This window comes from Malassezia restricta, chromosome IV, assembly GCF_003290485.1.
Source record: "Malassezia restricta chromosome IV, complete sequence".
NCBI classification, from domain to species: Eukaryota; Fungi; Basidiomycota; class Malasseziomycetes; order Malasseziales; family Malasseziaceae; genus Malassezia; species Malassezia restricta.
Window position 1 is genome coordinate 452581 of NC_040196.1, and position 16064 is coordinate 468644.

Consider the following 16064-nt stretch of genomic DNA (forward strand, 5'->3'; position numbering starts at 1 on the left):
CGTAATACGGTCGCAGGGCCTGGGCCACCGACTCGTTTGCCGACCACCGCTGGGAGACGTGCATGAGTTCACCGAGCACGTTGTTTGTCGGCGGCGTTCGTGCGCGACTGTGGCGCGCACCACAGCCGCGTGCTGCCATTTTGTTTATTTGTGGGAATCCTGGTGTGACATCGTACTATACCGAGTACCTCACCCAGCTGTACGACGCCCTGCATGGCCAGTGCACGATCCTGTGCAAAGGTTCGCTCGGCATTGACGAGACAGGCCCTGAGGCGCCACCACCGACCGGCGTGTGGCCGTTTAGATACTATGGACTAGAGGACCAAATTGCATCGCAGAGCAGGGCGCTGGACACGCTGCGGGATCTCGTGCCTCCATCCACGCCCCTATTTGTCCAAGGCCACAGCCTGGGCGCATTCATGGCACTGCAGCTTTTGAATATGCATGCCGACAAAATTCATGCCATGTATCTTTTATTTCCCGCGATATGCCACATTGCTCAAGCGCCCCAGGCACGCATTACACGCACCTTTCTGTTCATGCCCGTCTTTGCGCTGGTCCATATGATGTGCTGGATCCTATCGCGCATTCCACGTTCGTGGCTCTATTGGATCATTGGGCACACGTCGTTGCGGTACAGTCCTGATGCTACGGCCGACTTGGTGGCCCGCCCGTACGCCGTTGCGACAGCGGTATACATGTTCCACGACGAGCTCCGCATGATTAAGGACATACCGACACATGTAGCAGAGCGGGCTAAAGACAAAATTGTTCGCAGCTACTGGGGACAGGGCGACTCAGACTCATGGTCCACGTCATTCCACAGGCGACACGCGGAATCGGCTCTCCATCTTGACCGATGGCAGAACGTGATCCATACAGCACCCCCCTCGAAGCATACCTCGACTGAGTGTCAAGACGCGCTACCCCATGCATTTTGTCTTCGCCACAGCGAAGCCATCGCGCGCATTACGTCACGCTGGGTGCAAGCGGATGGGCCAGGCCCGCATGGGCCGCTAGGTTGATGTGGAGGCATGGCTGCCTTGCCACGTACTACGATCGCGTTGACGGCCCATGTCGGCGGCTGCGCTTCCGTCGCTTGTCCAGCAATGGGCTTCGCTCGGTGCCTCGCATGCGCCAGCGGAGGATGTACCGAAAGACTCGCCTAGAATAGCTGCGGCTCTAAATACGTTTGCGTCGTACGTAGACGAGGCCAGGGGCCTGTACATCTGTGCCCAGGCCAGTGGACGTCGGGTCAATGTGTTTATGGACCGCAGTCAGTTGATGCAGAGCCTTTCATTTGATGATGTCAGGGGTGCTAAGAATGTGGTGCTGAAGGGCATCAGCAGTGTCGCACTCAGCAAAGATGCACCCGACTCGGACAGCCTCCTTCTCGCGGCCTCGTTTGGCGGGATCATCGCGATGTGGCGTCTCGATGCTATCAACCTCGCCAAGATGGGCCAGGCACCAAAGTATGGAAGATGGCGCCTCGAAGGCACGCTTCCCCTGCGTGGACAGCTCGTGTCGTCCTTGTCTGTTCGGCAGGGCCTCTTGGCCACAGGCAGCAATCAGTGTGTGTCGGTGTGGAAGCGTGGCACGTATGCCAATGCGCCATGGAAGCAAATTTGGTCAACACGAACGCCCCGTCCACTCTTGCGTGTGCAATGGTCACACGATGGCCAGTTTCTCGCGGCCGTTCCCCTGCACGATACACGCGTGCTCGTGTGGCATGTACAGGATAAGCAGGTTCACTTGGTCAGCAAGCTGCGTCATACACGCACCGTGCATTCGATTCACTGGCGACGTCCGCAAATGCCTGATGATAGTCGTCCACCTGCGCTCGTCGTGATTACAACGAATGCCACAGCGTTCGTTTATGCCACTATGCCGACCGAGCTCACTTTCCGGCACTGGGCGACGGTGGATGCATCTAGCTATGCGGACGACATGTCCATGGCCCAGCGTGTCATTTCGCTCATGTATTGCGATGGATACCACGCGTCTGTGGCTCTGCGACACGATCTTCAACTTCTCGAACAGCAGGAGCAGTTGGCTCTGACGGGCGTTGCTTCATCGTCCGATACTGAGCGACAACGCCGCGCATCACGCGTAAAGCAGCTGCAGCAATACCTCGCGCAAGGTCCTGATCTATTCTTTGCGCTACTGGCAGATGGATCTATGGTCGTGTATGGCCTCTTTCGTATGGATGAGCCAACGCCGTCGCTATGGCACGCGCTGCTTACCCTGCGTGTCCCACCCTGCATTTCCACCGAGTTTTCGCATGCACCGCTCATGCTGGAATTCATGCCGCTCGCACCCAAGTCCTTGGACAGCTCGCGCATATATCCCACGGCGTTGATTCATGGTCAAACAGCCACGGGACTTCGAGGCACCATGGCCGTATCTCTCCTGCTCTTGCTCGATGGCGACATTCATGGCCTCTTTGTGCAAAACACCATGACAGACACCAATGTACCTGCACATTCACAGTCGCACACCCACACATTTCTGCATGCAGAGCACCGCTCCGATATTCTCTCGTTGGAAACGACGCAGCAGGCTCGCTCGCTCCTCAGCTTTTCGCGCGATGGCGTCATGATATGGTGGACTTTGTGTGAGAAAGGCACGATGGCGAGTCTCGTGTCTGAGTCGCAGTTTCGACTTCGTCGCGCCTTTGCTGTATGCGCTCTTGGCGATGGGCCGAATCTATGTGCGCTTGATGCGTCACACTTGAATGTCGCTCTTTTCGATAAGGCATGTTTTGTCCCCCACGACGAAGATGCCATTGCCCTCAACAATGTGATGCTTTCGCGTCGTGAACTGCCCCAACCTGTGTCGCCAGAAAACGTCGTGCTGTTCCGCTGCATTCAAGTTGACGGCAAAGATGTGATTATGCTGGGCCAGCGCGATGGTACGCTGTATACGTGGACCTGCACCTCGACGCCGTCTGGCCTGTCTCTGGCGTCTCACGAGACGCATGCCCTCATGGACGGCGTGGTCTGTGCGGCCGTTGTGCCATACTGGCACCCACAGACATGCGCCATGGCTTTGCTGGCTATCTCGCCCGATGGCTCTCTGGGCGTGTGGGACACGTTGTCGTGGACGCAGCTGCATCATGTGCACGTGGGCCACGGTGCCGAGCATGTGTGTGCGAGTGATGACGGTCATCTCGCCGTGCTCCTCCATCATGACGACACGTACACGGTGTGTGTGCATGATCTGCGGTTATCGCCCTTTGCTAATACTTTGGTCCATGTGCACGACATGGGCTGTACATCGCCGAGCATGGCGTGGAAGACGATGAAAGGCGGAGGTGCGGTGCTTGCTACAGGTGGCGATCAGCACGTCACTCTGCTGGCCGAGGGACGCTTGACATGGACACCGATCGCCCGAGTGGAACTGCATGGTATGGACTCGGCACGTATTAGCCACGTCGAGTGGATTGCACCTCACCGCCTGCTTATCTCGTCTACATGCCAACTATTCTTGTTCGATACAGACAGGCATTCGTCTCTGGAAGACATGCTTGCCCGACACACACATACCCGGCCCTACTATGATGCCACGGCCCTACTGCGATGCGTTCAGTTTGGACTTGTGCACGATGCGCAGCAGACTCTTCAGATGTTAGATCGTGCTGCAGCTCATGGATCCTGGGGCCGAGTGCACTGGACCTTGCAGCGAGCGTCTCTCGCCTCGCTGGAGGCACCGACACCCATTCCACCGCTCGTAGAGCGCCTGCACGAATCACAACTACCTGGTGTCGACAAAGCTTTGTGTGCAACGTTGCAGGGTGTGCACCATGCGATTCACACAGACGTCGATGTGCCTGGCATGCAGTACCTCCTGGCCTGGTATGCTTCCCAGCACACGAATGCGCCGATGGTGTGGGCCTACGTCAGTGAATCGCAAGACGCGCTCCTCTCCAAGGTCACGAGTGTGTGGAGCGACCGTGTTTCGTGGCCTGTGGTCCGTGACTCGGGCGTGTTTGGTTGGATGCGGAAGCGCGAGCCGCTACTGCCGATCATGGAGCAGGTGGCGCGGTCAGCATTCACGGCTGGCGACGATATTGATCCTGTGCAGTGCTCCCTGTTTTACCTGGCGCTGAAAAAGACTCATGCGCTTCGCTCGGTATGGCGTCGTGCGATCGGACACAGCGACCAAGCAAAAATGCTGGCGTTCCTTGCGCACGACTTTTCCGAGGAACGATGGCGTATTGCCGCTCAGAAAAATGCGTACGCGCTCATGAGCCAGCGCCGCTTTGCGTTCGCTGCCGCCTTTTTCTTGCTGGGTGATGCTCTTTCTGATGCTGTGCATATATGTGTGCGAAAACTGGACGACGTGCCACTGGCCATGGCCGTGGCGCGTGTGTACGAGGAAAGTGATTATGGCCCCGTGTTCCAGCGCATCGTGAAGCAGTATGCCATACCCCATGCGCATACTACCGGCGATCGATGGCTCGGAGTATGGGCGCATCTTCTTTTGGAGGAGCATGTGGATGCCGTGCGCACGCTGACAGCGTCCCTTCCCGCACCGGCAGATCGGCGTCCCATGCATGATCTACCTGATCCCAGTATGCTGCTACTGCTCGAATACTTCAAGCAGCAGTACTGGTGCTATGAGGCTTTGGATCCTTACACAGAAACACAGTGCGTTTCTTTCTATGCACGCTTGCTGTGTATGTCAGGATGCGATTGGGTTGGCTTGACGATGCTGCGGTCTTGGTCCTTCGCCCGAGACGCGCCGGAACCACCAGCACCAGCTCCCTTACCGACAGAGAGTGCACCTGCGCCCACCAAGATCGGTTCACTTATGGGCGAGCGTCGTCCACCGCCTGCTCAAACGATGGCAGAGTTCGACATGTCGGCCTTTGGCTTGTAGTAGCGCGCCTGCTCAGACGTGCCTCGTGGACCTGGCAGGGGAGGATCGACTCATTCCTGGGTATGTAAATCTGTAATTAATTTCGCCAGGGTCGGGTGCCTAGACCCCAAATGAAACCACGCCATTTTTTGGGCGGACGCATAGCTCCTTGATACCATGAGTGCTATGCTTACGCGTGCTTCGCGCTTCGCGCTCGTCTCCAAGCCATTTTCTCAGACTCTTAGATTCAAGTCGGTGTGGTCGGGCGTGCAGGCAGGTCCACCTGACGCCATTCTCGGCGTGACGGAGGCGTTCAAGCGTGACACGGATCCACGCAAGATCAACCTCGGTGTGGGTGCGTACCGTGACGAGGCCGGTCTGCCCTATGTGCTGCCAAGTGTGCTTGAGGCTGATAAGCGCATCGCCAACATGAATCTCGACAAGGAGTACCTGCCGATCACGGGTCACTCCAACTACCAAAAGCTGGCTGCGACGTTCGCCTATGGCGCTGACTCGAAGCCACTGAAGGAGAACCGGATCGCGACGACCCAGAGTATCTCGGGAACAGGATCGCTCCGTATTTCAGGCGAATTTCTCGCTCGTCACTACCCATACAACAAGGAGGTGTACCTGCCCACACCTTCGTGGGGCAATCACCGCCCGATCTTCCTGAACTCGGGCCTGCAGGTGAAGCAGTACACGTACTATGACAAGGAAACCGTGGGATTGAACCTCGAAGGTATGCTGCGGGACCTGAAGAATGCGCCAAGCAGGAGCATCGTTCTGCTTCATGCATGCGCGCACAACCCGACAGGCGTGGATCCAACGCAGGAGCAGTGGAAGCAGATTTCGGACGTGGTCAAGGAGAAGGAGATGTTCCCCCTCTTTGACATGGCATACCAAGGCTTCGCCAGTGGTGATCCAGACCGCGACGCATTCGCCGTGCGCTACTTCGTGGAACAGGGCCACCAAATCGCGCTCTGCCAGAGCTTCGCCAAGAACATGGGTCTGTACGGTGAGCGCTGCGGTCTGTTCTCGCTCGTGACGGCCAATGAAGACGAGGCTAAACGAGTAGAAAGCCAGCTCAAGATTACCATTCGCCCCATGTACTCGAACCCGCCAGTGCACGGTGCCCGTATTGCCGAGCTCGTGCTTTCGGACCCTCAACTGTACGCTCAGTGGCTCAAGGAGGTCAAGGGCATGGCTGACCGCATCAACAATATGCGCCGTACGCTCAAGACGCTGCTGTACGAGAAGCACGGCTCCAAGCACAACTGGGAGCACATTACGAACCAGATCGGCATGTTTGCCTTCCTGGGTGTCACGCCAGAGCAGGTCAACAAGCTTGTGAACGAGCACCATGTCTACCTGACCCAGGATGGCCGCATTTCTGTCGCTGGTATTACGGACCACAACGTGGGCCACCTCGCTGCCTCGCTGCATGACGTCACTTCGAACTAAGGGTCGGCATTCCGTAGTGTGGGTGGCATCCATGGCAAGCCCAGCATGTCAAAGACGTGCTCTTCCGTAGGCGTGACAAGTGTGCGCTGTGTATGCAAATCGACGAGACCCATTTGTGAAAACTGCATGTCAGGAGAAAAACACGTACGGAAAAGCCTCGGGCCTGGGCCCATCGCCGCAGATCACGCTCGTAGAGGGAACTGCCCGTCCATGCAAGAATAGCTGCGCCGTATCGGTTTGGAGCGGCAAATACTATGTCCACTCGCCGATGAACCGGGCCATGCAAAGCTGTAGAGGCCACATAGACCACCTCCGCCACATCCACCTCCCGGTGATCCTCTTGGCGTGGGACACTGAGTATGTGTGATACTCTGCCAAGACGTTGTAATGTCTGCACCAGACTAGACAAGATAGAAGATGCTGAGTTGCTAGTTGTGCCCGACATCACCATATCCACATCCCCAGATGCTGCCTTACCGCGCCGAAAACTCCCCGCAATCGTGGCATGAGCATCAGGCACCATAGATTGGAGTATATGGTGAATGGCCGCAGCGATAGACTCGACTTGATCACGCGGAATCAATTGAGACAGGTCTGGAAGCAGGGCCAGACTTGTGACAGGCCCGAGTCGGGCAGAAAGGTCGGTCTTGCAGCGCCGCGTGACATCCTCCAGCGTCCTGCAGCCCTCATTGTAAACACGCTCTGCTGTGCGGGGACCGATGCCGTACAGCTTCATAAAAGTGAGCATGGTTTGCACTGCAGGGTCAGATCGGATCATACGAGCTTCAGGAATATAGCCTTCCTCATAAAATTGGCGAATGGTAGTAGCCATTTTCGGCCCTACGCCTTTGATCTGACGAAGATCTGCATGGCTAGTGGTGGCCAAAAAGTGCGGCACAGCTTTGACGGCACTGGCTGCGCGAAGATAAGCCAGCTCGCTATGCACGTCATACGCAAGACGTCGGTGCGTTCGAAGCAGCTCTAGCTCATCCACCAGGGCCTGGTTCCACGGGCTACGCAAAGGCGTGGGACGACATACGGCATATTCCGAATTTGTCCAAGTTGGCGCAGGACTAGCTTCACGCGATGAATTCAAAAACGGGGAAGATGGGGGAGGTGTAGCATCTGAATCGCACATGCAACATTGCGCAGTAGGATCCTGCTCCTTGACCCGTCTTGGTTGCCATGCTAGGAAGCCATCAAAAGCGAGGCATTTCTTCTGTCGGGCAGACTCATCGAGCCATTCGGTTTCTAATATGGGCATACAATCTCTCTCTTCTGCGCTCGTATGCATCTCTATGCGTTTTGGGGCACGAATACCAGTGAGCAGCATATTGGCATCGCGCCGGTCTGTGCAAACAACAGCTCCCAGCTGCTTCGCCAAAGCACAAAGGCGCGAATACTCACTTGGGTTTATTTTTTCTTCAAGTATAAAAACACGTATCGCATGTGTCAAGATGCGGTCAGACGCGCCTCGCTGCCTCCATTGTGCCTGCCCCAGCACATCACCCGACATCGATAGTCGTAAGCATGGGCCAACTTGGGTAGCGATTTTTTTTTGTACTCCACCCATCACATGGGGGGTCTGCGTCGATCTTTTTTTCTCGCCTGTGATTGTGCGGATGACAGGGGTTGGTCGTGTACGGCACGACGCGACTCGAGCATCACCATACTCATCCAAGCCAAATGTAAAGAATCCTTCAAAGAGTCCAAGGCGCTATCTGCATTCTGCATTTGATAATTTGTACGTTGTTACATCGTTGACCATATTAGCTATGATTTTTTTATGGAGAGCAATGTACACGCTGGCGCCCCATCCATCCGACCTCGGATAACACATACGCGACAAAGCTCACTACGATCTTCTTCCGAAGTTTCAGATGAATCCATGTCAGATGAGGACACAGGAACGCGTGATGCACTCAGTAACGACACTGGATCATGGGGCCAAGTGCCTATGCAATCCACGCCACGTCCACGTGCTCAAAGAGAGATACAAGATGATTCCTTCCTTGACCGACTTATGACAGGGGCCAAGGATGTCCCAAAAGCGCCAAAAAGAAAGCGTGGACGCCCGCGTAAAGAAGAAGCGGCCTTTACATTCCATCCATCATCTATACAGCCTCAAGCATCCGTGTCTGCATCGTTTCCGAGGCGTGCCACTCAAACTACCAGCACACCTTTGGAAGACTCGACTGAACAGCCAAAACGAAAGCGTGGGAGGCCGCGTAAGCGTGAACTTGCGCCGCATGAAGAAATCGCCCTTATTGCCTTTAAACAGTCTGGCCATATCCCCCCATGGACTGTCATAGCACCTGTGGACAGGCCACCTCAATACCCAGAAACCCATGTTTATTTCCGTGTCCCGCAGACAAGGCGGCACCCTCCTTCTATACTCGACTCACCTGAAGCCCCAAAGCCACAGCCCTCGCGCTGGTGGCACTACAAGCGACCACTATTAAGAGGTATACCGGCAAGACGAACGGATGGTCAAACGCCTGAGCCACTGCCACTCGCCCCGCCAGGACGACGACCACGCACACGTGTGGACTATGCGGCTTTGCAACATCTCCAGCTCGCAAACCGAGCGCGTGGAGCTCAACTTGATGTACAAGCACTTTGGCAGCATCGTGTGTCTAAGGAGAAGGCACGATTCACGAAGGCTGCCACCACTGGTGATGCTACAACGGCAGCATGACACGGTAGAATATGCGAAATAATGACACCTGTGTAAGTAGCCATGGAACAACGTACTAGAAACACCACCAAATACACCATCACTGAAATGAAGTTTAGGCAAATGAGCGAGGTCTGTAAATTACAAAAGGGGCTCTTGTCAGAAATGTTCGCATTCGTATCCTGGTACGCATGCGAGTAAAATGGAGACGAAGATTTGATACATCCAATCGTCGATGTGAAATAATTGTCAAAAGATAAAGCCAGCTCGGCGGACCATAAACAAACGAACACAAGCTCCAACGTCATGTACCAAAGCTTGGAACTCGCTTTCCACAAGCCGATCGGACGGCTTTTGTATTCAAGCCATATTTGAAACAATGCATACGCAAGTGAAAGGGGTGCAAATATAATGGCTGTCAAAGGACTTATCCCCACCGAGGATTCAATATCATGCTGAATCAATTGGCGCCGGAGTCGAACACCCACAGCGAGGGTGGATGTCAGCACGGCAATGTTTATTAGACGCAACAGGAGCGGTACGAAAGGGTTTCGAAGCAAAAACACAGCCAGCTTTCGATGCCAAGGCACTCGAAATGCGCCTTTATGAATACGTGAGCCAACCAGTGTATTCCCAGCCACATGTGCGTTTGAATCGGCTCCCAATGCGTCTTTAAAGGCCCATGGTTGATTCCACGCAGCTAAGGAGCTTTTGTACTGTGTAAGAGTATGCTGTCCATCCAGTGCCATTTTCTTTTCATCATGAGGAGATAAGAAACTCCAGCCGATCATATCGTGTGGAGCTCGTCGTGGCTTTGACGTGTCTAGCGACTCAGCTGGTGGCCTTACCAGCTCTGGCCTTTGACCCCGATCTGCATGTTGGGCATAAAGTCTGTGTACTGATTGCTTTTGGAGGGCGTTCCAGTTCGATACGTCGGCGCTGGTATATGGTAGGTGAAGTGGTAAACGAATGGAGTCACGGTCGATATAGCATGTCGTAGAAACACTGGGCATCTCATCCTCATTATCCCATGGGACATCTTCTAGCACAGGACGCAAGTTGACTGGAAAGTGATCCCCTGGCCGCATCATTGGCTCTTCGTTAGGCGCCATGGAAACATCGCACCTGTCATCTTTCGAATGCACATTCATGACATGGCAAAGGAGACTAAGAAACTGATGCGCCTAGACTCGAGGCCCATGTTGCCTCCACATTTACGCCCATTCTGCCAATTCTACAACGAATGCCATGCTTAGCTTCACAAACCGAAGTAGGTGAGGAAAAGAGAATCCTGGTATATCATAGCGATCAAGTGAAGTCTGGAAGTGAGAGACAAAAACACATACGTGAATCATTCGTAAATTACAATCCTCAAAGGGGGCTTCCATAACAAAAGCGCTAGGCCAACCCGCACGGGTCCAACTCGCATGATCGCTCGCACCATAATGCAGTTTCGTGTGCACCATAGGAATGTCAGAATAATGCTTCGCTAGAAGCTCGAGAAATTGAGTAAGCTTGGGTGATACATAGTCTGTAACCAGTCCGAATCGTTCCTTTGTGTCGCTTTTGACATAGGCTGTCATGTCTTGCTGCATCATGGCATAGACTCGAATATGACGTCGGACATAGTCGTCGACGACGGCCTGACTCCCGAGCAGACCACCCTCTTCTGCAGAATACCAATGGAATTCAACATCGGATGCAGGTTTCCAGCCTGCCTTTCCCAGTGCACGAAGAGTTTCCAATAGAGTCACAGTGCCACTCCCATCGTCGTCTGCACCCGGCGCAGCAAACACAGGCACAAAATTCACACTATCCTGGTGAGCTCCTAGGATTGTAACTCCACGTTCCTCGGTCAAAGTCTCATTGCTTCCTTTGACATGCAGAATGATAGTACTCTGAGGCCACGGATGTTGAAAAACTTTGATCGATGTATGGGCCTCTAGCATGCCAGCGAGTAGCCCCACTTGACTTTGTAGCCATTTCTGGCTCAAATATCCAGTGTGGGAGCGATAGTAGCGAGTGAAAAAAGATGTGAGTTTCTTGAGATCAGAGCGGGGACCAGCCTCGCATACATATTGGAAGGCTCGCTCAAGTTCAGCATCAAAACGGACCTTGGTAGGATATGTCGGCGCCTCATCACCCTCGATGACTGCATGCACTTTTGTGTCCGTTACGTCGATAAATCGAATGCCTCTGTATCTGAGCCATGTCTTGTAGAGCTCAGGAACTCGCATGATGCGCCCATCAGATACTGCCGTTAGCTAACAATGGAACGCACGTTCTAAATGACGCATACTCCAAGATGTTAGGAGAGGAGCATTTCGGTATATTGTGTACTCTTCGTGGGAAATATTTGATTGTATCGTGTATGCTTGTTGCACACCCAATGGTGTGGATAGCACATAGGTGCTGAGTAGCACTAAAAGGGCTACGACGCGAACATACCACATGGTCCGAACCCTACCATGGTTCCTGGCTGGCCTGTGGCCCCATGTCGATTACCTCAGCATTCGGCTTAAAAAATTTTTGGCTGCCTGGTGCTTGGTTTCGCTCGCGACGCTTTGCCTACCTCACAATGAAGCGCAGTAGCTCCTCGCCCGGTTCAGGCGAGTCACAGCGCAAACGCAAGGCATCGTCTTCAAATGAAGCAGTAGTTGCCCCAAATGTTGCTGCTAGGCCTCAGCTACCGACTTCGTTTCCTCGAGGTGGTGGTACTGGACTCACGCCAGTTGAATACCGTCAGTCTGTTCTTGAGGGTCGCAAAGAATCGGCTGCTACTGATGATCTGTTCCAAGAGTCTATGAGTGCATCTAAAAAGATGCGTGGTACAAAGCGCAAAAAAGAAAAAAAGGCTTTGGCAAAGGCTGAAGCATCAAAAGATCGAATTCGTGTCGAGCTTTTGAATTACAAGCGACTTTTGCCGGGAACCAAAATATTGTGTAATATTCAGGCTATTCATCCGCTAGCCCTCGTCGTGTCTATGTGCGATCAGATGCTTGGACATATCCCTGTAACGAGCGTTAGTGAGAAGCTCACGGAACGCCTCCAAAACGCTCTAGATCAGGATGACGAGGACAACGAAGAGGAAGACGAAGAAGACGAGGATGAAGAAGACGGTCCACCTGAGCTTCCAGACATCTTTTCGGTTGGCCAGTGGGTGCGCGCGAGTGTTGAGTCTGTGACTTCAATTGGCTCGAAACGCCAGTGGGGAATGGGCCGTGAAGGCGGTGAATACGAAAGAGAAAGCCAACGCGTCCAATTAACGATGGAGCCCCGTATTGTGAATGAAGGTATTCGTGCAGATGATTTGAGTGAAGGTTACCTTTTATCCGCGACGGTGCAGAGCCGCGAGGACTACGGATACTCATTGGATTTGGGTGTGAGCGACGATGTGCATGGATTTATTCCGACCAAGGAGATTCTTCGCGTGGGTGCTGTTCTATTAGTCCAGGTGGCCTCGGTTGATGGACGAGCGGTTAAGTGTAAGCAAGTCCAACAGGCAGCGCCTGCTCCCGTATCCACGCCTCCTTCACAAAGCGCGATTCTTCCTGGCTTGCCTGTCAAGGCTCTCATTACATCACATGTACCACAAGGACTTTGCGTGAAACTTTTCGGCATGTTAGATGGTACAATCGACTCGTTCCATCTGCCTCGTGATGTGGATGAGAAAGATCTAGCGCCTGGCAAGAAGGTGATCGCACGGGTGCTATGGAACATGCCCGGCGATTTTGAGCAAGCCCAAGAAGCGAGCGTAGATGCTGTCGGTGCTCGGCGAATTGGGCTTAGTTGCGCGCCTCATGTTTGCTCAATGGAAGCGCCGCTCGTGAATGCAAAGCCCCTCACGGAGGCGTTTCCCATCGGCACTCCGCTTCGTGTCCGTGTTGTGACGGTCTTCCGTGAGTGGGGTTTGGTGTGTCAGGTAATAGGCCACGATGTGGGTGCATTTGTACACATCTCCTTTGTATCTGACGAGCATGTAGATGCTCTCTCGGCAACTGCTGGCCCATGGTGCGTGGGTACAGAACACCAAGCTCGTGTCACGGGACACGCTCTGACGGACCGTTTGCTCATGATCAGTCTTCAGGCATCGGTCCTCGAAAAAGAGTTTATGCGTGTTAGTGAAGTGCCTCTTGGCCGTGTTGTGCGCGTCAGCATCCGGAAGGTCACGCCAAAAGCCATCTTTGTGCGCCTGAATGGTAATGTGGATGGTGTCGTATTCCCCTTGCACTTTTCAGACGTGCGCCTCACGCACCCTGAGAAAAAGTTCAAGCCGAATTTGGAGCTTAAAGCGCGCATTATCCACACAGATCCCATGCGCAACCGTATTGTGCTTTCTTTCAAACGCTCGCTTGTCACTTCTGAATTGCCGCTGGTTGCGCACATGAACGAGGCCAAAGTCGGTGTCATTACGAATGCCGTCGTGTTACGGCACTTGCAAGCGAGTATCCTGGTAGAGCTGGGTGGTACGCTTCGGGCAGTTATTCCCTTCTCCGAAGCGTCAGCCACGACCATGCTATCAGAACAGCTCCAGCAGCTTTATCCTGCCGGTAAGGTTGTCAAGGTGCGCATCACCAAGGTCGAGCCAGAAACCGGACGCATCATGGCGAGTATCAAGCAGACATCGCCCGAATTCCTTCAGCACTTGAACGTGGAGGCTGTCCAAGTGGGTGAAAGTGTCAAGGCTCGCTTTGTCAGCGCACAGGACGGCGTGGCTATCACGTTGCTGGAGCCTTCCAGCACTCGTGCGCTGCTTGCCCTGTCAAACCTCGCTCAGCAGCGTAACACGACTGTGGATGAATTGGAAGCTTCGCTGGAAGAAGGGGAGCTGCTGGAAGATTTGTATGTGGTCAGCAAGCATGCTGCCAAAGGATTTGTCGTGCTGAGTCATGAAAAGCCTGTATCCAAGAAACACATCCAGCCAGGGGACGTATACGAAGGCTGCGTTGTTCAGCGCCAGGATGAGCACCTGTTTTGCCATGTGGCCTTGAAGGGCACTTCGTGCCGCGCACGCTTGCATATTACGGAATGCTTGGACGACTTAACCAAAGCGCGTCTCCCCGAGGTCGGTGAGCATGTTACTTGCTGCGTGCTGCGTGCCCGCAAGGGAGGTAACGAAGCAGACGTTTCTATTCGTCCATCGCGACTCACTTCCGATGCTCAAGTAAAGGATCCTGCTATTGGCTCGTCTGACCAACTGGAAGCTGGTATGCACCTTCACGGCATTGTCAAGGCCATCACCAATCATGGTGTGTACGTTGCACTTGGACCACACACCGACGGACGTGTTATGATCAAGGAGCTCTTTGACGAATATATCAAGGACTTCCGGAGCCAATTCCATGTGGGAGAATGCGTGCGGGGTACAGTGCTGCATGTTGAGCCGAATGGCCAGGTGGAAATGAGTCTCAAAAAGAGCCGTCTCGGCCAGGCGGTGGTCCAGGATGTGTTTGCTGATCTGCAAGTGGGACAAAAAGTTGCGGCCCGTGTTCGTGCCACAGCAGAGTATGGTGTATTCTTGAAGATCGATGGCACGGACATCAGTGGGCTGTGCCACAAGAGCGAATTATCTGATAATAAAACATCTGATGCAGTCCGTGCATTCGCCGTGGGTGACCGGGTCAAGGCCGTCATTCTCAAATTAGATCATGAGAAAAAGCGTATCTCGTTCGGGTTGAAGCCCTCATATTTTGCCGACGAAGACTTTGACGATGAAGAAGACGAGCAAGAGGAGGACAGTGACGAAGAAGATGAGGATGATGAAGACGATGATGAAGACGATGAAGAGGAAGAAGTCGCACACAGTCTTGTTGATGATGAAGCAGAGGATGAGGACGAAGACGGAGATGAAGATGAAGACGAGAATGGGGACGAAGACGGAGAGGATGATGAAGACGAGGATAATGAAGACTTGGTCGACTTGATGGACGATGAAGACGATGACGAAGACAGCATGGATGATGACGTCGACGAAAGTATGGGAGACCTCGACCCAAATGACGACGTTACTAAGAATCATGTTGATGAGGCCGAATCAGATGGCGATGATGGCGATGATGCCCTGCCTGCTCGGTCTATTCAAGAAGGTTTTCGTTGGGGTGCACCGGAGCAAGAGTCGGAAGACGATTCGGACGAGGATGAGCTGGACAAGTCCACTCGTCCAGCAAAAAAGGCCAAGTCGGACGACATCACCGCTGACCTCTCGGCCAAGAAGCTCGACTCTGCCACAGACTTTGAGCGAGTGTTGTTAGGGTCGCCGAACAGTTCCTACCTTTGGATCCAGTTTATGACTTTCTATCTACAACTTGGTGATGTGGACAAGGCGCGTCAAGTGGCGAGGCGTGCCATCAAGGTCATTCATTATCGTGAGGAGCAGGAAAAGCTGAATGTATGGATGGCCCTCCTGAACATTGAAAATTTGTACGGCTCGCCAGAGACGCTAGACGCCGTTTTCAAGGAGGCTGTGTTGTGCAATGATGCACTGGAAGTACATATGCGCCTCCTGTCAATCTTTGAGCACGGTGATAAGGTAGACGAGGCGCTGGCTCTTTTCCCGCGCACCGCGAAAAAGTTTGGCTTTGTGCCCGACGTTTGGATCCGGTGGTACGAATTTCTTTTGCAGCACGAGAGAAGCGATGACGCACATGCGCTCGTCTCTCGCAGTCTTCAAAGCCTCGATCGTACAAAGCATCTCCGGGCTCTCACAGCGTATGCCTTGGCAGAGTACAAGCTAGGCGACGTTGAACATGCCCGGACATTGTTTGAAACTCTCGTGGAGCGGTATCCTAAACGATCCGATCTGTGGTGGCAGTACGTCGACCAGGAAGTGCGCTTGGAGAACATAGAGGGTGCGCGTTCGCTGATGGAGCGGTGCCTCGTCGCCCGGAAGCACACCACAAAGCAAATCAAGGCCCTCCTCCAGAAATGGCTTGTCATCGAGAAACGCATCGGTGACCAAGCAGGCGTCCAGCGTGTCTTGGAACGTGCACGCGACTTTGTGGCCCGTGTCCAACAAGGGTCCGTGGACGAGCAAGTCGAGTCAGAGGAGGATGAGTGAATCCATATA

General features: G+C 53.8%; 8 protein-coding genes across 8 annotated transcripts; 5 read left to right on the plus strand and 3 right to left on the minus strand.

The window, feature by feature from the left end:
- Positions 1-62: 62 nt before the first annotated feature.
- On the plus strand, positions 63-1025 carry MRET_2636 (DUF2305 domain protein; the record flags this gene model as incomplete). Its single annotated transcript, XM_027629263.1, has 1 exon — positions 63-1025. One exon carries the CDS (start codon positions 63-65, stop codon positions 1023-1025), a length of 963 nt encoding a protein of 320 aa, XP_027484799.1.
- A 49-nt stretch (positions 1026-1074) lies between these two features.
- MRET_2637 (WD repeat protein) lies at positions 1075-4881 on the plus strand (the record flags this gene model as incomplete). The annotated part of the gene is made up of 1 exon (XM_027629264.1): positions 1075-4881. One exon carries the CDS (start codon positions 1075-1077, stop codon positions 4879-4881), a length of 3807 nt encoding a protein of 1268 aa, XP_027484800.1.
- Positions 4882-5037: 156 nt separating this feature from the next.
- MRET_2638 (aspartate aminotransferase, mitochondrial) lies at positions 5038-6321 on the plus strand (the record flags this gene model as incomplete). Its single annotated transcript, XM_027629265.1, has 1 exon — positions 5038-6321. One exon carries the CDS (start codon positions 5038-5040, stop codon positions 6319-6321), a length of 1284 nt encoding a protein of 427 aa, XP_027484997.1.
- Positions 6318-7837, minus strand: MRET_2639 (DNA polymerase mu; the record flags this gene model as incomplete). The annotated part of the gene is made up of 2 exons (XM_027629266.1): positions 6318-6443; positions 6470-7837. The coding sequence occupies 2 exons, from the start codon at positions 7835-7837 to the stop codon at positions 6318-6320; spliced, it is 1494 nt and encodes a 497-aa protein (XP_027484999.1).
- Positions 7838-7943: 106 nt separating this feature from the next.
- On the plus strand, positions 7944-9019 carry MRET_2640 (uncharacterized protein; the record flags this gene model as incomplete). The annotated part of the gene is made up of 2 exons (XM_027629267.1): positions 7944-8065; positions 8095-9019. 2 exons carry the CDS (start codon positions 7944-7946, stop codon positions 9017-9019), a joined length of 1047 nt encoding a protein of 348 aa, XP_027484990.1.
- On the minus strand, positions 9003-10149 carry MRET_2641 (uncharacterized protein; the record flags this gene model as incomplete). Its single annotated transcript, XM_027629268.1, has 2 exons — positions 9003-9047; positions 9076-10149. 2 exons carry the CDS (start codon positions 10147-10149, stop codon positions 9003-9005), a joined length of 1119 nt encoding a protein of 372 aa, XP_027484988.1.
- A 63-nt stretch (positions 10150-10212) lies between these two features.
- On the minus strand, positions 10213-11451 carry MRET_2642 (bacterial leucyl aminopeptidase; the record flags this gene model as incomplete). The annotated part of the gene is made up of 3 exons (XM_027629269.1): positions 10213-10317; positions 10345-11252; positions 11280-11451. 3 exons carry the CDS (start codon positions 11449-11451, stop codon positions 10213-10215), a joined length of 1185 nt encoding a protein of 394 aa, XP_027485055.1.
- Positions 11452-11576: 125 nt separating this feature from the next.
- Positions 11577-16055, plus strand: MRET_2643 (rRNA biogenesis protein RRP5; the record flags this gene model as incomplete). Its single annotated transcript, XM_027629270.1, has 1 exon — positions 11577-16055. The coding sequence occupies one exon, from the start codon at positions 11577-11579 to the stop codon at positions 16053-16055; it is 4479 nt and encodes a 1492-aa protein (XP_027485054.1).
- Positions 16056-16064: the final 9 nt, after the last annotated feature.